The sequence below is a fragment of the Eptatretus burgeri genome, chromosome 1 (genome assembly GCF_056783735.1).
Source record: "Eptatretus burgeri isolate ZD-2024b chromosome 1, Ebu_testis_v1, whole genome shotgun sequence".
NCBI classification, from domain to species: Eukaryota; Metazoa; Chordata; class Myxini; order Myxiniformes; family Myxinidae; genus Eptatretus; species Eptatretus burgeri.
The window spans coordinates 19,111,363-19,135,710 of record NC_140961.1 but is presented as its reverse complement, the minus strand read 5'-3'; the positions used below and the strand labels follow the sequence as shown (position 1 = coordinate 19,135,710).

The following is a 24,348-nucleotide window of genomic DNA, read 5'->3' as shown; positions in this document are numbered from 1 at the left end:
TAAGTTATTTATTTGTTTTTCGTTTGTCTGTTTTCCTTTGTGCTCCTTTTGTAGAACTTGCCTTGCAAGCGGAGCCATGTTTTTATTTATTTATTTATTTATGCCTCCGCAAACAGTCACCAGAGGCATTATGTTTTGGGTTGTCTGTCCGTAGGTCCGTGACAGGTTTTTCATTTCCGCAATAATTTAAAAACGGCTGAATGGATCTAAGTTAAACTTGGTGCAAGTATGTATCATGATGTAGAGATGGCCTGATTCAATTATGGGATCAAGGTCAAAGGTCCCGTTGGGTAAAAAATTTGTTACAGCGCTAACTTTGTGAACCAGTGATGGGATTTTGACCAAACTTGGTATCAGTATACATTATGATGCGAAGATGAATCGATTCAACCGATCTCTTGATGCTAAAATCTGAAGGTCAGAGGTCATGTTACTTAAAAATGTTACCGAGGCAGGGATTTGAACTCAAGTTAGTACATGTACCACGATACACTTGCGGGCAGAGGCATATCGGTCGACATCATGACGTCAAATTGTTTCGTTCCTCCTGTTAAAATGCAGCTGGTTGCTTGAGACGTTATTTATATTTTTGTATTTGAAGTGCTTGTTGTGAGTCATAGATGATGAGGAGGATGATGAGGAAAATGTAAATTCCATCCATCCATCCATTGGGACCATACTCTGTGCAGAGCGTTGGTGCTGCCTAAGCAGTCTCCTTGGCTATTGTTCACAATCCTGGATGGGTCGCCACTCCGACACAAGCTGTCACTCATTTTGCCGACCTCGGAAGGATGACGGGCAGAGTCAACCCCACCTGGTATTAATTCAACAGCCGAGGGGAGGTTGAACTCACGATCCTCGGGTCCGAAGCCAACACCAGGCATGAAAATGTAAATTGTTTGTGGCACCTGGGCCGACACGACGATGACCGCACAGTAATTCACGCCGGCTTGTGAACAATCGAGAAGGCTGAAAAGTGATGAAAAAGAAAAAAGACTTACGAGATGCAGTTGTTCTACAATGAGGGGAAATAAACTCGCAACAGCAGTATGTTTTTTTTTGAGGTACCAAGTATCAAACCTGAAAAATAGTCTTCCTTGGTTGGTTAGATGTAATTTTTCTCCTGCTGCATTAATATGCATTTTCCAGCACATATAGGGGAGTTTGAGGCCTAAAGTGAACCAGCGGTCAACACCCACCTCATCGAATTATATTTTTCCTGAAATTTGTCCGGGAAGGTTGTTTCGGTTCCCGAACGCACCCGTGTAAATTTCAGCCAATTGGACTGTGGGGTTTGGAGATGAGGGTTGAAGATCATCTGGGGTCATGGGCTAACCGTTTGACCTTTGCAGCTGTATAGCTCAACTCCGACTCCCTTCCCAACCCCATGAAACCATTTTGTTACATTCTTCCTCCTCCGCCTCTTCGAGCACAGCACCGACTACACATGCCAAGATTGCATCCACAGGATTCCTTTATGCTTGCGACATTGTCAGCCTGGAAGCGAGTGCAAACTGCTCTGATGCTTCGGCACTCCTGACAAGCTGAAGTGCTCCTTGCTGTTTGCCCACTTGGTGCCATCACAAATGTGCATTCTGCTGCTAAGATTCATTGTTTGAGTAATGCATTTGAGTGACTATTCCTTTGATGCTCCATTCCATCACCGGCATTGTTCAGCCGTCACGTGGCTGTCGCTAGTTGTTTCCCATTGAAATGGAAAACAAAAATCCCTTCAACCGATTTCCTTTGTTTTTTAGTGTTTCCTTCCAAATGCAGGATGGTGTATTAAACATCGAGATGAAAAAAAATACAAACTGAAAGGCCCCGGCAACGGCCCCACATTCATCGGTTAAACGAATGCTGCAGACCAGGCAGGTTGATTTTAATTTCGGGTACATTGCTGCGGCACCTCTGGCTTCTGCTGATGAGTTCCGCTAACTTGATTTCAACTCTCTCAAAAGTTGCTTCGTCCTTGGGGTGGAAAGGCGGGGTCAGGGTGGGGGTAATGGGGGTTGTGTGGGTGGTGGCCAACATTTGATCGTGTTGGAATAGCCATGCATAATGCATCGGGCACCTTTTACCTCCAACATTACGGCATCCACACGGGAGAGCACGAAGTCGTTCCAAACCCTCACTTATAATGAACGCACTTTCCAGCTGGAATGTCGAACGAGCTGGTCACTTGCTGAAAATGCACCAGTCGGTGTATATATGTAATACATATGTATTTCGTGTGACGGTTCTGCGAATCCGTCACTCCTCAGGGCAATGGTACACAACATATAGCGGTTCCCGTTGCAGTTATTTAATTAGTATTCGTTTTAGACAACCCTTCCTTTATGTGTAATGGTTTTTATGGGTCAATATACGTTGCATGGCCTTTGGGTAGGTTTTTTTTTCTGCCCCTTCTTTACTTATTTTAATTTGCTACACACACGAGCCTTTCTTCACGCAAGCATACAGACCGTAACGAATAGCAGTCACAGCATCCGCATGCCAATTCCCATTGAAATCTCATGCCATAACTCATTTGGTATTACAACTAACTCGGTGTACACCATACTCGAACCCCAACGCCATAACATTTCATACACCATCAAATCGCCTTTATAATAATCGCCACACCATCAAACCACAACTCAAGCTCACTGGCATTCGCCATTGACACCACAACCATGATGACCGACCATCACCACGCCAGTACTCACCACCACATTGACACTGCCAATACTCAGCCACGCTTACCACCACCACCACCGACGACTACCACCGCCATTTGGGACTGGATATGGGGTAGCGTGGCACACCATTGCCGACGCTCTGGTCTGGACGTACGGATCTCGAACTTCGGGTGCGAGTGTGCGTTTTTTTTTATTTTTTTTTTCAATGATTGCTATTTATTTATTTATTTATTTATTTTTTCGATATCCAGCGGAACGCAAAATTACCGCGCTTCACCATTGTCTTGGGTCGCTCACCTGCATTTATTTATTTTTTTATTTATGTTTTCATTTATGGCCACTTTCCGATGGTTCTGGGATTTTGGCCAGTGTGTCGGCTTCAATGTCTGTCGCTACGCAAAATATCAGCTTTCTACGTCACCTGGAAGGGAAGGTACCGAGCATTAATATCAGTGTCAGTCAGTGAGTGAGGCAGCGAGTCGTTGGAATCCGCTTTATTTATTATATGTACCAGCAAATACAACCTGTCGCTTCACTGATGGGAATTTTAAGAGGAGTGGGGGGGGGGTAAAGAGGGAGAGAGAGAGGAGGGAGGGGAAGGATAGAGGAGGGAGAGAGAGGAGAGAAGGGAAGGATAGAGGAGGGAGGGGAAGGATAGAGGAGGGAGAGAGAGAGAGAGGAGAGAAGGGAAGGATAGAGGAGGGAGAAAGAGGGGAGATGGAAGGGAGGGAAAGATGACAGTTTATAGCTGGGTCGGGATTCAAACCCAGGTGAGACGGCTTAAATCGAGCATGCCTACCTCTTGGCTATCCTGCCATGATCTGTCTGAGCAGCACTTCCAACTGCTTAAAAAATTAAAAAATTTTAAGCTTTATTTTGTCCAATTGGCATTTTCTTTGACAGCCTTTCCTCTCCTCGACCTCCAGAGTGTTGTCTGGTGGTGGAGGGGGTTTGGCAGGAGGATAGCATGGAGGAAGGGGAAGGCAGCGCGAGAAGGGGGGGAGGGAGGAAGCGCTATGGGGTGGGGAGTCACCGTGAGGGGGGAGGGAGGCACCACAAGGTGTGTCAGCTTCTTCATGACAACATGGAGACACAGCATCCAGTGACTTCCTTGTGTTGCTAATGGCATCTTCTCCTTTTGTGACAATGACTGTGCTTGTCGTCTGTGCTTCACACATCTTTTCCGCAAGGAAGTGAAACAGCTCAGTCTTGTTGCTGTCATCTCGAAGAAAGCTTCTCCAGTTACTTGGGGTCTTACTGGTTCCTGTCATTCTTCTTCTGATTCCTTGCCCCCTTTTCGACCTTGCCTCGGACTTTAGACTTGACTTCTTGTACACATCAAACACTACGTCCACCCTCTCGTACCTGGCACCATAGGATTCCACCTTTGGGATGATGTCTTCTTTGGCATAGTCATCAAATATCTTTGAAGTGCGTGGAGGTCGGGCATTGATAAGTGCTGAGCCATCAATGATGATTGCATCTCCCCTTGGTTCTCTGTCTGGAATGTTCACTTGCGCTTCAAGAATATCAGCCAGCTGTTACTTCAAATTTTTTTGAATTTTTGAATTTTTTTTTTCAAAATTTGGATTTTCAAATGGCCAATCGGGCAGATTTGATCAGAAAGCCCTGCAGAACAAAAATGCCAAATTTGATGCTTGTATCATAATTTGCACGATTTTTCTACTGTCTACTACACTAATATACAAAATTGGGTTTGACCAGTTTATGATTTTTGTCAAGGTCTGAGGAGAGGGAAGAGGCTGCTGCCTGTCTGTCCAAAGGATGAGAGATGTCATGGCAGAGAGTGGAGTCATCAGCAAAGAGATGAGGATTTTCTGTAGTCAGTGAGATCATTGATGAAGATTAGGAATAATGTGGGGAAGAGAACACTGCGTTGGGGCACTCCAGCCTTGACAGGGAGAAAAGATGAAAGGGTTCCATTGAAAGCCACACTTTGTCGACGAGAGTGGAGGAAGTGAGTAGCCCAAGAGTGGAGTTGGCCTTGGATTCCACATGCAGACAGTTTGGAGAGCAAAGCAGGATGCCAGACTGCATCAAAAGCTCAAGATATGTCCAGATAGATGGCTCTGATCTCATGTCTGATATTCAGTGCCTCCACCATTGTTGGGAGAGTCGAAGCAGCATGTCCAAGGTGGAGTGACCAGGTTTGAATCCAAATTGATAATCTCAGATGAGGCTGTTTGAGAAAAGGAATGATTTTATGTCAACTGCAATGATGGTTTACATGAACTTGCTGACGATTGGAACGACAGTAAGCTATTTTGGGCTGTAGTTAAGGGGATTCGTTTTGACACCTTTTTGTGTAATGATGTGATGTTGGCCGATTTCCAATTTCCCAGGTGGATATAGGGGATGCAGTTCTGAAGTGTAAAAAATAAAAATAAATATATATATATATATATATATATATATTTTTTTGTTTTTCTTGAATCCGTGAACGTAAAAGCAGGTCACACTTTATGACCCGCGAATAGTGGGGTCCTGACAAATGTATGTATGTATATATATATATATATACATACACACAGTGTGTATAGATAGTTTATACCCCCTTTCAAAATTTTCACCTTTGTTGCCTTGTAGCCTGGAATTGAATTACAATAAATCAGATTTATTACTGAACACATCGTAACCCACAAATTTCAGAAAATTACTTGAAAATACAAAACCAGAATATTGTCATGTCCAGGGGGGTTAGCCCCTACCTGGACGGATAACCGAACAGTTCTACCTTAGAGGCGAACAGCCGAGATTCTCGGGAGATTCTGGCGCACACAGAAAGGAAGGGCGGCAAGGACGGAAGCAGAATGAAGCATAGCACAGGGGGTTTATACTCAAACCCACAACAAGTAGACAACACAAGCAACTTAAATAAATACGGGGTTTAATGAAAATAAATCAAGCATTCACACTTGGGATTAATTGAAACGGGAATAATTATGAAATTTGAGGTAAAGCTAAATTACGATTTGAGGCACCTCCACATAGCCTTTAATACAGACAAGGGGACAGAACAAATAAAAGAAATATCCTCCCTTTCTCGCGGCACTAAGCTGTGTACTCAGAGACGAGTTTCTGAAGCTTGGGGTACCCAAACCGCGTCGTCACTGCATGGAAAAATGCGCCCAAAAATGGCGCCAAACTGCTGTCTCGGTGGGAGACGTCCGGGAGGCAACTTGGGCGGTGATATTCAACACCAGGGCTCAGAAGCCACCGTGCAACTTCTTTTCTTGATCGCACTTGCCGACGCTGCTCCTCTGCCAAATGGCACTGCCTCCTTCGTCGATGGCACAACACGAGGCTTTGAGGCACGGTCTCACACAAACCAGCCCAAGTCAATGGCCAGCGTATTGTTCCATCATGCGGGCAAATTTGCCTCAGCACAAACACGAGAATCGTGCAACCTTCTTCATCGTGTCGAGGGAAAGCCAGCCATAATGCACTTCTCTTCCAACTGCCGTCATCTCACTCGCTTCTGTCCCGTTCCTTCTTTGTGTCCTGCTCCGATCCTAACTCTCCTCCTCTCTGACGTCACGCCCATCAATCATCCACTCCTTTGCCTGCTCGGAAATCTGCGGCTTGGTTGTTTTCGGGACGTGATCCCTTTTTATAGCCGGTCTTGGAAATGCAAAAACATAGGAAAAGGTCACGGGGGGAAATCACATACTAGGAGAAATTAGCCTTTATCCCTATCTAATTAACACAGCACCCCCCCCCCCCCTCCTAGTGTGGTGACATGTAACACTTAAGCTTATAGTTTCCCCACTTCATTTACATCGAGATGTCTCCTACACGTCCAAGCCAATCCTTCCTTTTCTATGAAATTCCTTCATCTACCCCACAAACATAATGTCTTGGTTGGATAAGTGTCCACCCCCCCCCCCCCCGAGTTAATACTTGGTGGAAAAACTTTTGACAGCAATTATAGCTGTGAGTCTGTTGGGAAAGGTCTCGACCAACTTTACAGATCTTGATTGGGAAATATTTGCCCATTCTTCTGCACAAAGCTGTTTGAGCTGTCAGGTTGCATGGGGAGCGTTGATGGACAGCAACCTTCAAGTCATGCCACAGATTTTCGATTGGATTTAGGTCGTGTCTCTAACTGGGCCACTCAAGGACATTTATCTTTTTGTTCCTTAGTCACTCCAGTGTGGCTTTGGCTGTGTGCTTCGGGTCGTTGTCATGCTGAAAGGTGAACTTCCGTCCCGATTTCAGCTTTCTTGCAGAGGGCAGCAGGTTTTCCTCTTGAATTTTTCTCTTTTGCTGCATCCATTTCACCTTCTATCCTTACAAGTGACCCAGTCCCTGCTGATGAGAATCATCCCCATAACATGATGTTGCCACCACCAAGCTTCACAGTAGGGATGGTGTTCTTTGGGTGATGTGCTGTGTTGGGTTTGCGCCAACTGTAGCGTTTTGCATTTCGGCCAAAGAGTTCCATCCTGGTTTTGTCAGATCACAAAAGTTTTTGCCACATGGCTTCAGAATATCCGGAGTGGTTGTTGCATTCCTGAAACGGGACTCAAGGTGGCCTTTTTTGAGTAATGGCTTCCTTCTTGCCACTCTATACCTGGTGTTGGTTTAATGGTTGGAGTGGTGGGCTTTGGATCTGAGGGTCCTGAGTTCAAATCCCGCTCAACTGTTGAATTAATACAAGGTGGGGTTAACTCGGCCTGTCATCCTTTCAAGTTGGGCACAATGAGTGCCAGCATGCTGGTATACTGTGTCGGAGTGGAAACCCGTCCAGGATTGTGGCCAATAGCCACGGAGACTGCTTAAGCAGCACCAACGCTCAGCACATAGTATGGTCCCAATCTCCTCCTCCTCCTTGCCATTCTGCCGTACAGATCAGACTTCTGGAGTGCTTGGGATATTTGTTATCACATGCACACAGTGACCAGTCTTTTCCATAAAGGCCTGTAGCTTTCAAAGTTGCCATTATTCTCTTGGTGGTCTCTCTGATCATCCCCTCTTTGCTTAGTCATCCAGCTTGGAGGGACGGCCTGATCTCGGCAGGGTCTTGGTGGTTCCGTACACCTTCCACTTCTTCATGATTGTCTTGATTGTGCTCCAAGGGATATTCAAGGCCTTTGAAATATTTTTATCCCCATCCCCTGATCTGTGCTCAATGTCAAGGCTTGTATGAGAGCTAACACACAGAACGTACAACGGGAGCAGCAGACGAGAGGGGTGGAAAAGGGAAGGAAAAAAACAGTGTGGAACAGAGACATGAGGAGATCTGTGGAAGGGAGGGGGATGGAGTGGGGTACACAGGGTAAACAAGATGGACACTACAGGGACTTTCAGGTCCTTACATGACAGGGACTTTAAGAAAGGAAAGCAAGGGAATTCAAGGAGATGGGTTTGGGGTAGATTAGCAGGGGTAGAAAAGATCGTGGTTTTGGATGGGGGAAGATAATAGGTGGTGGTGAACAGCTGTTTTGAAGACCTGGAGGGAAGAGTGGGATTGAAGAGAGTGTGGGAGTTTATTCCAAAAGGGGGGGGGGGAAGAGGAATGAAAGAGTGAAGGTGAGCAGCGATTCTTGAGTTTGGTAGTTTTACGAGAAGGGGGTTGCTGGTGGACCTTGAGCGCAATGCGGAAATATGGGGGTACATATCGCAGACAGAGCTGGGGGGCGAGGCAAGAGAGGAGACTGTAGAAGACAGAAAGACCACCGTCCTGCTTGCGGTGAGAGAATGAGAGACCCAAAGACTCAGCCTCATCGCGGGAGATGGCGATGATCCTTTATGCCTTGGTTTCCACAGCGTGAAGCCGAGAAAGGTGGGAGGCAGGAGTACCAGACCAGAGGGGAGAGCAGTACTCCATCAGGCTGCGGACGAAAGCTTTGTATGTTGTCAGAAGCTCAGGTGGGCCGAGGAAGGACTTTGCACGACGGAGGATTCCCAGTCGGCGACTGGCCATTGAGACCAGGTTGGAGATGAGACCATTGCTTTCCCAGGAAAGATCATGGCAGATAGTGAGACACAGAACCTTGAATGAAAGGACTTCTTCCAGAGGATTGTTGAAAAAGTATATGGGGTGGGGGTGGGGGGTATTTCCAGATAGTCCTTTCAGAGAGACATCGTGAGAGTGAGATTTGTCCGGATTGAAAGACATGTTCCACATGTTGGACCAGTTTGTGATTTTTATCCAGATCTGCAGAGAGAGAAGAGGCTGCTGCTTTCCAATCTGAGGGACATATGGCATGACAAAAGGTGGAGTCATCAGCAAAGAGATAAAGAGGATTTTCCAGTCAGAGAGATCTTTGAAAGCCACAAAAAAAATTTTATTCTGAAGTAATCAGAATCACTACAATTTAACACAGGTGGAGACCACTTCAGTTGGTATGTGATTTTGAAGGTGATTGGTTACACCTGAGCTAATTTCCAATTGCTATGATAAGGGGGTGAATAGTTATCCAACCAAGATATTCTAGTTTTGTATTTTTCATAAATTTTCTGAAATTTGTAGAATTTTCTTTTCATTTGGAAGATGTGGAACGATGTGCAAATAAAGGTGCAAAAAGTCTAATATAATGCAATTTAATTATGGTCTACAAGGCAACAAAAGGTGAAAATTTTGAAAGAGGGTGTAGACTTTCTATATGGATTGTGTATGTATATATATGTATATATATATATATATATATATATATATATATATATATATATATATACATACATATACATATATATACATATATATATATATATATATATATATATATATATATATATATATATATATACATATATATATATATATATATATATATATATATACATATATATATATATATATATATATATATATATATATATATATATATATATATATATATATATATATATATATATATATATATATATATATATATATATATATACATACATATACATATATCACAACATGGCCAAAAGTATGTGGTTTTCCAGAGGACCTGGGTTTGATTCCTGGTCCCGGCACTTAATTTTTTCCACATATATTTATGATGTTCTATCCTGTTCATCTTCTCAGCACACACACACACACACACACACACACACACACACACACACACACACACACACACACACACACACACACACACACACACACACACACACACACACACACACACACACACACACACACACACACACACACACACCTTTCTAATGAGTGGATTCGGCTATTTCAGCCACACACACAGCCATGCAATCTGCAAAGACAAACATTGGCAGGAGAATGGGCCTTACTGAAGAGCTCAGTGACTTTCAACGCAGCACCGTCATGGGATGCCACCTTTCCAACAAGTCAGGTCATTAAATTTCTGCCATGCTGTAGCTGCCCCGGTCAACTGTAAGTGCTGTTATTGTGAAGTGGAAACGTCTAGGAGCAACAATAGCTCAGCCGTGAAGTGGTAGGTCACACAAGCTCACAGAACGGGACCGCCTAGTGCTGAAGCAGATAGCGTGGAAAAATCATCTGTCATCTGTTGCAACACTCACTACTGAGTTCTAAGCTGCCTCTGGAAGCAATGTCAGCACAAGCACTGTTCGTCGAGAGTTTCATGGGTTTTCGTGGCGAACAGCCGCACACAAAGCTACGATCATCACCATGTGCAATGCCAAGCGTCGGCTGGAGTGGTGTAAAGCTCACCGCCATTGGACTCTGAAGCAGTGGAAACGCGTTCTCTGAAGTGATGAATCACGCCTCACCATCTGGGTGTGGCGGATGCCAGGAGAACGCTACCTGCCCGAATGCATAGTGCCAACTGTAAAGTTTGGTGGAAGAGGAATAATGGTCTGGGGCTGTTTTTCATGGTTCGGGCTGGGCCCCTGAGTTCCAATGAAGGGAAATGTTAACGCAACAGCATACAATGATGTTCCAGACGATTCTGTGCTTCCAACTTTGTGTCAACAGTTTGTGGAAGGCCCTTTCCCTTTTCAGCATGACAATGCCCCCATGCACAAAGTGAAGTCCATAAAGAAATGGTTTGTCGAGATCGGTGTGTAAGAACTTGACTGGCCTGCACAGAGCCCTGACCTCAACCCCATCGAACACCTTTGGGATGAATTGAAATGCCGACTGCGTACCAGACCTGATCACTCAACATCAGTGCCCGACCTCACCAATGCTCTTGGGGCTGAATGAAAGCAAATCCCCCCTGCAATGTTCCAACATCCAGTGGAGAGCCTTTCCAGAAGAGTGGAGGCTGTTATAGCAGCAAAAGGGGGACCAACTCAATATTAATGCCCATGAATTTAGAATGAGATGTTGGACGAGCAGGTGTCCACATATTTTTGGCCATGTACTATATCATTCTAACCACTGATTCACTGACTGACTGACTGATATTAAAGATCGGTACCTTCCCGGTGATGTAGAAAGCTGAAGTTCCGCGTGCCAATAGACATCAAAGCCGATACACCGGGAAAAATTACATAACCGTTGGAAAGCAACCGTAAATGAAAACATAAATAAATGAAAAATCAAATGCAGGTGAGTGATCCAAGACAATTAGGAAACACGGTTCATTATTGCTTACAATGTGTAAGCGTGCGTGCCCATGCGCCCAGGGGAGGTGATTGCCACTGCCTTGCCCAGACGATAAGAATAAAATAATAATTTATTTATGGGCATTGTTTTTCATCTTTTCAAGGCCCTTAAATCTTTAAATTATCTAATTGTTTGTGTGGCCTTGATGTTTTGAACTACAATGTAGTGTCATTTGAAATAACCTGGTTTATGTCTGCAGTTGGTGCTTGACTGGCTTGGTGCCCTTTGACGCCCCCTCCCTCTTTATTACTTGTAAAATCGAAGATTTTTCAAGTATATTCGTCGGTCGATTTTGTGATTCTGTTTGTCTGTCCGTTTGTCTGTCTGTCTGTTTATCGCCTTCAGGTCACAAACTTTAACCGATCCTCACGAAACTTCACCACATGGTAGAGTTTGTCATAATGAAGAAGCCCATTGTTTTTGAGGTCAAAAGGTCACATAGGCCAAATGTCAGCAACTTCGGTGAGATTTCTAAAATCCTCAATTTTCATTTGAGGTCAATACGGACCAAAAGGTCAACTTAAGCCCAATTTCTAAAATTGTCAATTTTCTTCTGATTGATTTGAAATTTGAAGAGTTGCATATTTGGTCAATGAATTGAACCACCGACGATTGTTGAGGTCAAATTTGTTTTATGGACTTTGCAGGTATCGTGCTCTGCACGACGTCGTCGTCTTGTTTTGTTTTTGATGCCTCCACTGAAAGTTGTCAGGGACATGTTTTTGGGTTTTCCGTCTGTGCTAATTTTCTCAAACTTGGCACATAGCAAGTACTCCCCATGGGAAATGTGTGATTTTGTTTTTTGATGTCAAAGGTGGCTTCGTTATGACGTCATACTTACATACGTCGAACACTTTATCTGATCAGTATGAAAATTTTTGACGATCATCTTGGGCTAAATTGTATGGGGGGGGGGGAGATAACGTCAACGGTCATGTGGTTCAGCCGCCATATATATATATATATATATATATATATATATATATATATATATATATATATATATATATATATATATATATATATATATATATATATATATATATATATATATATATATAAATATATTGTTGTGGTTACCAGATTCGCAAACCACCATTCAGGTCCCTTAGGTGAGGTATCTCGGTAAGTGCATGTGTAGTTAGGCCCAAACCCGTTGTCTAGTGGGAATACATGTCATTTATACGTGCTGCGACTCTTTAGGATAGCCGTTTTTCTTTTACTATCTTTATTTTGGACCAACCGCCATGATCACAACCACAACATCAACCACCGACCACAACCACCGCTTCACCACAACCGCCACGACCTTCACGTCACACCTCGCAACCGTAGCATCGCCACCGTTCTTGCCCCGCTGTGGGTACCGGTGTTGGACTCATGCAGAACGCGCGTCGAACAGCGTGTACAAAATCACGGATTTTGTGCTTCAAAAACGGATCAAAAACGACACACGCCCACTTTTTGCCGTCCAATCGGTGAGCGAGGGGCGATTTGGCCCCGCCTCCAGAACGATCGATATATGCAAATTTGTGGATCAAAAAGCCTTCACGCCCACTTTTTCTCGGGCCAATGGGGAGCGAGGTGAAAGGTCAAAGGGAGGGGGTCAAAGGCGAAGTTACGGGGGGATAAAAGGACGGTGTTCGTCAGTCAGAAGAAGGAAAAAGGAGAACGAGAACGAAAACGAGAACGAGAACGAGAAGGAGTCGGAACGGAGGGGACGAGTGTGGAAGTCTGGAGCCCGAAGCCTGCAGTGGCTGGAGAAGCTGAAGAGAGTCGGACGAGGGGGTGCTCGCGTCGGTGCCAGGAGCTGCACGCCCGAGGGAGGCCGGCAGCGCGACCTGGCCGAGGTGGAGACGCACACCAGGGATAATAAAGCTCCTCTATACCCCGAGCATCAGCAACCCCCTCCTGTTTCCCCCCGCGCTGAGATAGTGCGACCAAGGGGGCCCCGTTCCCACCCCCTGCCAGGCACTGTCCGCGAGGCCCGCGGGTTGCGGGGCCATCGCCGCTCCGCGTCTCATCACCAGACGGGTAGGCGCGACCCGGTCTCGGCCTCAGGCCTGCCTCATTCTTGAGGGTATTTCTTTTCCTTGGTTTTGGGTATGTGTTGTCGGCGCCGTCTGTGAAGTAGAATTGTATAAGTGTTGCCGTGTGCTCGGTAGTCGGTATTAGCTCTGCACTGTGTTTTCACTTTTATGTTTGCTTTTTGTGTAAATGGAATTGTGTTTTCTTTTTTTTTTGTGTGCATTTGGTGGAATTGTATTTGTGTGCTTCCCGTGTGCCGCGAATAAATGTGCTTTATTGTTGAACTGATCTCCCGCTTCGCTTCGTCTTTTCCTCCACTGAATCCCCATCTTGCTTCACGTAAAGGGTTGGTAGTGGGCTGAATACGCCCGATAATTAATCGAACCGTCGAGGTCGACGATAACACCGCTCGGTTATTCTGATAGTACGGAACGGGTCGCTTAAGTGGCCCGTGTCCGAAGTCGACCTGCGGCGAGGTGCGATCGCCCGGTCTACCCTCCGCGTGGGTACTTAGGTAGTTCGAATTTGGCGAGCAACCCTATCCCACGCGGGGGCTGATTGGCTCGATCGCGGTGAGACCGAAAGGTCCACCCGTGACTGGTTCCCGGCGTTAGTCCGAGAGGGTCACGACTGGATTGTCCGTCCGGTGGGCGACGTGCCGCGATTCGAGTTACGTGGCCGTTCGCACGCCGGCGGGCGCGAAATCCGCAACACTGGTGTCAGGTCGTGCGATACAAATTCATCGCCCTCCTCGCGGCACTGGTATCGGAGAACAGGAAAACGGGCTCTCCTGTCTCCGGCTAAATTCACGGGAATCGGTCCAGGGGTGAGAGAAGCGACCCCCGATTCCCTCCAAATTACGAGCGATTCAAATTAACCCTTCACGAGAAGCAAGATGGCGTCTCAAGGCGAGCGGGTGCCGGGTGGATTAGGTATGTGTAATAGTAATGTAGAATCCATGGTCCAGGATGGAATCCCCGTGCAGGAAATGTTGATTGTGCAGGAACACGGACTCGCCCAACTGAACCCAGGGCCCGAGGTGGGTGCGGCAGCGGCCGCGGTGTATGACACCTCCCCCCCCCTCTCCACCAAGACCCTTCCCCAACCCTTGCCGAAACGGCTCAGCTGAGTGCATCCAACATGGCCCAGCTATGCGCCATGCTGACGGCAATGAACAAACAAATGAATGAAGTGAAAACGAAGATGGATACAAATACAAATGAAATGAAAAACGAAATGAACAAGCAAATGAATGAAGTGAAAACGACGATGGATGCGAATACACAGCAAATGAGGGAAGAGATGAAAAAGTTCCGGGGTGAGACGCAGAACATGGGCCGATGCCTGCAGGCGGGCATGAAGGCCGTGACAAAGGAAATAATAGTTGAGACAAGGGAGGTAAAGGGGGAAGAGTTGGCAGAGACACGGGAGATAGAAAAAATAGAGGAAAGACTACACGAGGAAGACGGGGTAAGTGACGCGCACACACACACGGAGGTAGTGGAGGATAATGGGGGTGAGCTCGCGGAGCGTGCAGGGACCCGGTGCGAGCACCTGGATGGCCTCCTCCAGGAACGAGGGGAGGGAGTATGCCCCCTTGAGGTGAGTCACGACCAGGTGAGTTCGGTCGTGCTTTGCGAGGTTGAGGGGACGGGTGCTGTGGACGGGTGCACGGAGAGCTTGGGGGGTGTAGAGGCCCCGGAGACCCTTGTGGGGACACGAATCCCCAGTGTGGTTGTCCCTGTGTGTGTGGTGCAAGGTGTGAGTGCGTCCCCGTGTGTGGAAGCGACCCCGTGTGTGATTGGTGTGGTGGCGATGGTGCCGGAGTACGTGCTTCCCAGCACGCCGTGCGTGGGTGAGGCACCGTGTGTGAGTGAGGCCGTGTGTGTGGATGAAACGGCCAGTGTGGATGAGGCACCGCGGGTGAGTGCCCCCGCGTGTGTGGATGAGGCACGGAGTGCGAGTGAGGCACCGCGGGTTAGTGCCCCCGCGTGTATGAGTGAGGCACGGTGTGTGGATGAGGCACCGCGGTTGAGTGCCCCCGCGTGTGTGGATGAGGCACGGAGTGCGAGTGAGGCACCGCGGGTGAGTTCCCCCGCACGCGTGAGTGAACGGCCGTGTGCAAGGTCGCTGTGTGCAAGGGAGACCGTGTGTGTGAGAGAGCGGTATGAGAGGGAGATGTCGGTTGGCATGCGGGAGCACGCAGCCGCGTCTCCCGGTGTGAGTTTAATGGTGTGGACTGTGTGCGTCGTAACACGCAGGTGTGCGTGGGTTGAATGGCGACGACGAAGGCGACAGAGGAGAGAAAGCCGGGCAGCGGCTGTAGTTGTTTCGCGGACCGTGCCGGGTTCACCCAGCAGTGAGCACGCGGTTCGTGCTGTGCAACGCACGAGACCGCCACGTGCTCGCTTGCGAGAGTGAAGTCCCGGTCCGGAAACGCACGCGGTGGATTTGCCGATCCTGCGGACGGACAAAGTTTAGGCAGGAAAATGGATTTGGACCGGACGGGTTCTCCACGCGATCGTGTGTGTGAAGCTCCAATGGGCAAAGCACATGTGTTCGCGTGGGGAACCCCTCGAGAAGTGGGGCTTGTGTTTTTTTTTTTTGCGCACGGTGACGTCATGGCTGCACGTGTGGTTGGAATCCGGCAGGAGGGGTATCTCTGCCGGATGGTCCCGTCCAAGGAGGGACGAGGAACACGTGCAGCTGCATGACGTCACGGACAGGTGCAAAGTGCGCGAGCTCTGAGTTGCCGCGCAGGTGCTGCGCATGAAAAATAAAAAAAAAGTAAGCCTCACTTTCGGGTGCAAAGGATTCCTGGGCAAGGGGTGAAAGACCCCCTTGCCTGGGCACAGGATGAAAACTAGTTAGGGGGAAGGGTTAGCTTAGTTAGACCGACTTCATGGGGCAGGGGTAAGTCCTCATGGAGTCCGTGGAATGGATTAGTTAGAGGGATTGTAGCCAGATTTAGGTGGGGAAATAAAATGATTTATTTTGGAGACAGTGACAGACTTGTGGATGTGTAGCGGGGACGTAGTTTAGCTACGTAGGTTAAAAGGAACGTGCTGTAGTTTAAGGGACGACGTGGGAGCACGAGTTAGTTAGGGGAGGTAGTTAGAAGGATGGCAGAGTTCAGTGGTGTGTGTGTTGAAGAGTTGGTGAGTTGTGAGGTGAGTACTTGTTGAGTGAGTGAGGCCAGCGGGTCTGTGTGTATAGAGTGAATGGGGAATGCATGGTGCGATGAGTGATTGGGGGGAGGAGTGACTCCCACCCAAGGGACCCCGGGGTCAGTGTAGAGTGAGTTAGCTGGGTTAGTCAAATTGAAAAATGGAGGTCGTTTTGTTGTTGGTGGGGAAGTAGGCTCGAGACCCATTTGGAGGGGTGCAGGAGCCCTGTTGACGGGCTTGGGAGCGTGGCTGCGAAAGGTGAGTATCGCTGAGTGGGTACCCCGGGCACCAGGCTAGTCGGCCGCGGTAGGCCATGGGCCCATGGGGGGCCGGGATAGAGTAGTGGGCACGGGTGCGCCTGCTTGGTGCCGGCGGCTGGCGCGCCATTAGCCGCGTGGGCGGTGTTGGGGGCACGGGTGACCCTCGGAAAGGGGCCCGGGAGGCCGGCCTGCCACGTGTGCGTTTCAGGGGAGGTGCCATGGGGGCACTCCCCGGTGTTAGGGAGCTGGTAGGCTCGGAGGCAGTGTAGTGCCCGGGGGTGCCATAGCGGGAGAATCGGCAGAGGGTCGTGCCTGCCAAAGGGAGCCACGTGTCCCAGCCAGGAGACCGTGTGAGGGCACGGAGAGAAAATTGGGGGGCGAGGCCCGAAATTGTGAGGACACCAACACAGGCGACGGGAATCTGGGTTGTTAGAACCAATAGTTTAAGCGAGAGGCGCTTGTTGAAAGCCCCGGGGTAGTTTAAGAGTTAATGGTTAGGGTAGATTAGGAGATGTACCCCTCCGCACCATCCATCCCCTCGCTGTCGTTGTGGGCCGCTGGACCCACTTTGGGTTAGATCGCCGAACTCTGGAGAGGCCATTCTGAGGCTTCGTTGGGCCTCGACACGGGACGTTAGCTCTCCCTTATTCCCCTCCGGGAAGGGAACGTAGGGGTTGGGAGTAGGCTAGGTGACAGGATAGGTTAGCCGAACAAGGACGATAAAGGGGGTTAGGGGACGATTTATAGAGGGGAAGTAAACATAAAAGTAAAAATTAAAAAAAAAAAATAAGTTGGGGCTAAATTGGGGTTTGACAAATTAAGGGAGTGGGTAGGTACAGTGACAGGCAAAGGCGATAGGTGGGAGGGAGACAGGTAGGTAGGTCCGAGCCCGCCTTCCAAGTGGCCAGCACCACCGCACTCCCTCCACCAACCTCCACTGAACGGCAAAGGCTGGCCAGCTTCATCGGCTGGCTGTTTTTCTTCAAGGCCGGTGCCGGCCAACTTCATCGGCAGCTGTTGTTTTGCTGCAAGGCCTGTGCCATCGGCTGGTCGGGTTTTGCTTCAAGGCCTGTGCCGGCCACTTCATCTGCAGCTGTGGTACTTCAAGGCCTGTGCCGGCCAGTTCATCTGCCGGCTGTGTTTGCCTGCAGCGGCCTTCTTCTGCGGGCTGTGTTGCCTGCACCTTTGCCATGCCATGCCCACAACCCACGTTCACCAGCCCCGTTCAATTTTTGCTTTGCCCCCCCTGTTCATTTCCATGTGCGCCAGGATCAAGGCAACAGTTTGCAAGCTGCGAGAACTGCCCTGTTGGCAGCTACAACACGGGCCTGCAGTGGCAGCCCATGCACCGTGTTTGTGTCCATGCATTCATTCGTTGTGCTCATTGCGTGTGCCACTTGAGCTGGCACGGAGACTACGTTTGTGCGGCCCATGCACCGTTGTGGTTCAGTGCGTTCAGTTCAAAAAGGAAGGCCTTGGACTGCGTGTGAGCAGCCAGCCACGTTCCCTGTCACCTGCATTGTTTTGAGCCAGAGACTGCATGTGGGCAGCCTGGCTCCCTGCTAACTGCTTTCTTTTTGCAGAGTTCATTGATCCTGGGCCATGGTTTAGTGTAAAATTTGTAAGTTAAGGTTAAGATGTACTGTACATATGAGTGCGCCCCCGGCATGTATGTCTTAGCGCCGGCAATTTTATTTAAGTCGTCCGTGTGAGTGAGTTTGTTTAGGTAGTTACGCAGCCCTCAGGTTATTTATTTTGGGGACACGAATACCATGAATGTCGCACTCAGGGATCCGTAGGTAAAATGTACTAGGGGAAAACTACACATGATGGCACACGAAAATTTGACGACTCGGGACGAGTCTGTAAAAAGGGAAGGGGTAGTGTTGTGGTTACCAGATTCGCAAACCACCATTCAGGTCCCTTAGGTGAGGTATCTCGGTAAGTGCATGTGTAGTTAGGCCCAAACCCGTTGTCTAGTGGGAATACATGTCATTTATACGTGCTGCGACTCTTTAGGATAGCCGTTTTTCTTTTACTATCTTTATTTTGGACCAACCGCCATGATCACAACCACAACATCAACCACCGACCACAACCACCGCTTCACCACAACCGCCACGACCTTCACGTCACACCTCGCAACCGTAGCATCGCCACCGTTCTTGCCCCGCTGTGGGTACCGGTGTTGGACTCATGCAGAACGCGCGTCGAACAGCGTGTACAAAATCACGGATTTTGTGCTTCAAAAACGGATCAAAAACGACACACGCCCACTTTTTGCCGTCCAATCGGTGAGCGAGGGGCGATTTGGCCCCGCCTCCAGAACGATCGATATATGCAAATTTGTGGATCAAAAAGCCTTCACGCCCACTTTTTCTTGGGCCAATGGGGAGCGAGGTGAAAGGTCAAAGGGAGGGGGTCAAAGGCGAAGTTACGGGGGGATAAAAGGACGGTGTTCGTCAGTCAGAAGAAGGAAAAAGGAGAACGAGAACGAAAACGAGAACGAGAAGGAGTCGGAACGGAGGGGACGAGTGTGGAAGTCTGGAGCCCGAAGCCTGCAGTGGCTGGAGAAGCTGAAGAGAGTCGGACGAGGGGGTGCTCACGTCGGTGCCAGGAGCTGCACGCCCGAGGGAGGCCGGCAGCGCGACCTGGCCGAGGTGGAGACGCACACCAGGGATAATAAAGCTCCTCTATACCCCGAGCATCAGCAACCCCCTCCTGTTTCCCCCCGCGCTGAGATAGTGCGACCAAGGGGGCCCGTTCCCACCCCCTGCCAGGCACTGTCCGCGAGGCCCGCGGGTTGCGGGGCCATCGCCGCTCCGCGTCTCATCACCAGACGGGTAGGCGCGACCCGGTCTCGGCCTCAGGCCTGCCTCATTCTTGAGGGTATTTCTTTTCCTTGGTTTTGGGTATGTGTTGTCGGCGCCGTCTGTGAAGTAGAATTGTATAAGTGTTGCCGTGTGCTCGGTAGTCGGTATTAGCTCTGCACTGTGTTTTCACTTTTATGTTTGCTTTTTGTGTAAATGGAATTGTGTTTTCTTTTTTTGTGTGCATTTGGTGGAATTGTATTTGTGTGCTTCCCGTGTGCCGCGAATAAATGTGCTTTATTGTTGAACTGTTCTCCCGCTTCGCTTCGTCTTTTCCTCCACTGAATCCCCATCTTGCTTCACGTAAAGGGTTGGTAGTGGGCTGAATACGCCCGATAATTAATCGAACCGTCGAGGTCGACGATAACACCGCTCGGTTATTCTGATAGTACGGAACGGGTCGCTTAAGTGGCCCGTGTCCGAAGTCGACCTGCGGCGAGGTGCGATCGCCCGGTCTACCCTCCGCGTGGGTACTTAGGTAGTTCGAATTTGGCGAGCAACCCTATCCCACGCGGGGGCTGATTGGCTCGATCGCGGTGAGACCGAAAGGTCCACCCGTGACTGGTTCCCGGCGTTAGTCCGAGAGGGTCACGACTGGATTGTCCGTCCGGTGGGCGACGTGCCGCGATTCGAGTTACGTGGCCGTCGCACGCCGGCGGGCACGAAATCCGCAACAATATATATATATATATATATATATATATATATATATATATATATATATATATATATATATATATATATATATATATATATATACTTTTCTTTTTTTTTTACATAAAAGCCTTCAAAAATGTTCTCCAAAACGGCTGAACAGATCGAGGCAAAATTTTACAGGTATGATCACCTTTCTGTGAGGGACAAAAAGTTCTCCGCCTATGATGTCATAGCTCCCATGGTTTGGCTGCTGTGATTTTTTTTTGAAGAATAAAGCTTTAAAAACCCTCTTCTCCAGAACGGCTCGGCAGATCGAGTGGAAACTTCACACACGTTTCCCAAGCCTGAGTGATAACAGGGTGTTCACGAATAATCGATAGGTCACAAGGTCTGGCAGCCAGAATGATACGATTTTTTTAAATCTGGAATTTAAATAAAACTTGGTGAAAGTATGTATAATGATGTAGTAATGTGGGCAGAGGCATATCTATCAACGTGACGATGTCGAAGAGTGCCCTTCTTGTTGTATTTGTATGTTGGGCCTGTTAATGGTCTAAATGAGAATCTATTTTCTTTCTATATTCTTGCTTCCCTTTTATTTTTATTTTTTTGTAACTTTAAAAATTTAACTTGGAATCAAAATGTTACACAGGGGTGAATTTGTTCGTAAAACATTCTCAATATGTTTGTCAAGCTTTGTTTGCTGCCATTGTCGTTTTGCAAAAAAATCAATTCTTCAATAGTACGGCAGCCATCCACCAAACCTGCCTTGTTGCTTTCTCTTTATAAATGTCATGTTTTGAGCGTCGGTGGATCTGACAAATAAGTTCATTGATGCCGACAAAATATAAGCTTTGTTTACCATCCTTCCACCTCCATTTTGCACCTCACCATCTCCCACCCTCTTCCTCCACTCCCTGCAGCTTGACAGTGCAACCTCGCTCATCCAGTCCGCTAAGAACCTCATGAACGCCGTAGTACTTACTGTCAAGGCCTCCTACGTAGCCACGACAAAGTACCACAAGGCCCAGAGCACACTCAATTCGCCCGTCGTCTCTTGGAAGATGAAGGCACCCGAGAAGAAACCACTCGTAAAGCGGGAGCGGCCTGAGGAGGAGTTGAAGCACGTCCGCCGTGGATCTCAGAAGAAGCACATCTCACCCGTCCAAGCTCTCAGCGAGTTCAAAGGTCGTGATGTTGTGTAGACTGCTCGCTAAAACCCCTTTTTGATGCCGTGGTCCTAATTTTGAATTTCTCTACTTTCCACAGCAGCTCTTTGCTCATTACCGTGGACCATATTTTTCAATCAGGTTCCCCCCACCCCCCATAGCTTTGCAGCAAGTCATGGCTATTTGTCTTTCTTTTAGGAATGAGGAGGTTTTTTTTTTTTTTTTTTTAATTGAGGTTTTCCTTGCTAGTATTAACTTTGCTCTGATTGCTCTAAGGAAGGGAACTAATAACCACATGGTTGGAGTAGCTCTAATTGTTTTAATTTTTCGTAATCGCAGTCCTTTTATGCATTGTTGGATCACGTTTGTTTGTTTGTTTTGGGCAAATGTTCAATGTTTCCAGTAAAACACTTGGAGATCGGGAAAGTTTGTTGACAGATTTATTTCAAAGATATTTGACCTGGTGAAAAACTGGGTCAGGATGGATGAAGTGAGGGAGATCGGTGTGCAGACAAGCTTGACGGGAAGATTGGTAAAAAGCTGGCTGAGGTGGGCAGGTCACCAGGTGCGGATGGAGGAAGAGAGCAAAGGTGTTGAAAGAGAGAGGCAGGAGAAAAAGTGGTAGATCGTAGTTGAGATGGGTGTGTGGAGTGTGAAGAGGGATCTCAGAAAGGTGGACGTGGATGGAGTTATGAGATATGGCTGGTGGCAGAGGGTGGTGAAGGAATGTTGTAGCAAGAGCAGAGCAGCAGCTCAGTACCAGTCGGCCTCACCCCATATAAAGGGATCTTGAGGAAGAACATCTATTTGAGTGGGGGAGGGTGCATCTTATCGGCAGGAGGACTTCAAAAAGAGTCGTCGCAACCATACCCAGCTGTCAATTCAAATGTATTGCATCGGCTCGGTGCAATCGCCGCTGATTGTTTGATCTTTTCTCTTTCGCCAATAATTGGGTCTTCCCACCTTGTTTGACCTCTTGCTCTTCGTCAGCAATCGCATCGGTAGGTTCGTTAAGTGTGCTGTCCACACAAACAAGCGACCGCGACTGACGCCTTGCAATTCGCGACGCAAGCCGTGTAACAAAATCCGAATTCCAAATGCAAAAGGCATCATCATCTAATCCGCCCTTTTGTGCCGGCTAATTTGCATGCAACGGTGATATCTATGCAAGAGGGGTGGGGGGGGGTGGAAGAAAATGAAGAAATTCAAATCTTCACTCCAATTTATCGGCTACTTGTTACGGGGTGAAACGATAGCAATCGCGCAAATTGATGAGGCTGGAACGTACAACTCCTGAATGTGGGAAACGGAACATTAGTGGAGTCTAAAGTCGGATGCCGTGGGTTTTGTCTCGTTTTGGATTTGCTCACGAGCGGCGGTTGATCACCTTTTTGATTTGCCATCATATGCTTTGCATTTAAATATCTCCTGACTTGCATGAAAACCCTCATTTGATCCGTTTGCCGTTTTATACTTTACACCGCCCTCTTTGCCTCAAAACGGCTTCTACCTGCAAACGGTTATTTTTGCTTTTAACTTAATTTTTGTTTTCCTTTCCTTTGTTTTTTAGAGCCTTGGTTTGGGGGGTTTTTTGGTGGGGGTGGGAGGAATTTTAACGTTTAAATTGTCATTTAAGAGGTTGCAAACAAGTTTGAATTACTTTGCCATGCTGTTTTTTTTATGTGACCAGAAGTGCATGGAACACAATTCCTGCTTTTTAAAATTCTTACTCCAGCTCCCCACTTTCCTAAGCACATGCACATACTTTTTCACCCTTTTAAAAACATGTCATTTATTTTATTTTTCGTTTGGGTTTTTTTTTTCTTTTTTGGGGGCAGTATTTGCATTGCTTTGGCCATTCCAGCTTTGGGAAGGCTTTCACCTTTCACCTCTTCGTGCCTGTTGTTTGTATCCTTTATGAAGTCGCTAAAAACAGTAAGTTTCCTGTTTGGAATGCGCAGGCTTTGGGCTGCTGGTACGTGGCGGGTTAAATGCGGCCACACTCGATGCTTTGTTGGTTATAGAACACAAGGCCGTGATCGACGGATGCAAACACAACGCATGTTTGTTTTAATTTTGCACAATGTTTTTCCTGTAGTTAAGGAATACTTTTATTCATGAAAAAATATATAATAAAGATGAACCACAAAATGATGGTGTTGTACGTTTTCATTAATATGAACGTTCAGAGAGGAGGAAGGAAGCCATTTGGTACGTTCATCCATACCTGTGCTTTATCCACACACCATCAATATAATCTGTCGGTTTATTTGATTTATTTCACTGTTTCGGGGTGGTGGGGGGGGGGATGGGTTGGAGAAGCAGGAAGGGGAAGAAGAATAGTGGGGAAGCAACAGATGTGTCACCAGGATGTATTATTTTATTTTTCAACCCATTTCTCTCACATACGTCACAACCATTGCACGTGTATACAATCACTCATTCATACCTAAGTTACCTGCCAGTCTTTCCAGTAACCAAGTACCTTTCCAAAGCGGATGCATCTTGGTACACATGAAATTACAGTTTAAATCCATTTATTGTTTCTGCTGCCTCTGTATTTCCAGGGAGACCATTACGTGTACTAACGCTAGTTTATAGAGCACCTTACCCTATGCAGTCTTGAGAAAAAAAAAGGACTTGGGTGGGGTCTGCAAGCAGCAAATTTGATTTGTCAAGATATAAAATGCTGTAATATTTTGTCCAAATACTGCTAATATAAACAGAAGGGTTTTTCGCTCGCTTGTTCGAAGAACAGAGAGCTATAGCGATACCCCCGGCGTGAGCGTCAGCGTCAGCCTCAGCGTGAGCGTGAAAATGTTAAAGTTTTGGTGCAAGTTATTTAGAAGCTTGCCATTCATTTAATATGTGTACTAGGATGCTGATATTTGGCATGGAGGTTCCCTTGGGGTATATTATTGATGTAGTGAAGTTGAAACTAAAAAATAAT

The 24,348-nt window shown here is 47.4% G+C and overlaps 1 protein-coding gene across 2 annotated transcripts in view; it reads left to right on the top strand.

Moving 5' to 3' along the window:
- The window catches only part of LOC147033960 (catenin alpha-2-like), a 150,606-nt gene extending 127,054 nt beyond the window's left edge, over positions 1–23,552 (top strand). For both annotated transcript variants that reach the window (XM_085873829.1, XM_085873838.1), the window contains exon 19: positions 21,153–23,552. In XM_085873829.1, coding sequence (XP_085729955.1) covers positions 21,153–21,434 — 282 coding nt within the window. In that variant the 3' untranslated portion in view covers positions 21,435–23,552. The remainder of the gene's footprint in view (positions 1–21,152) is intronic.
- The last annotated feature ends 796 nt before the right edge of the window (positions 23,553–24,348 follow it).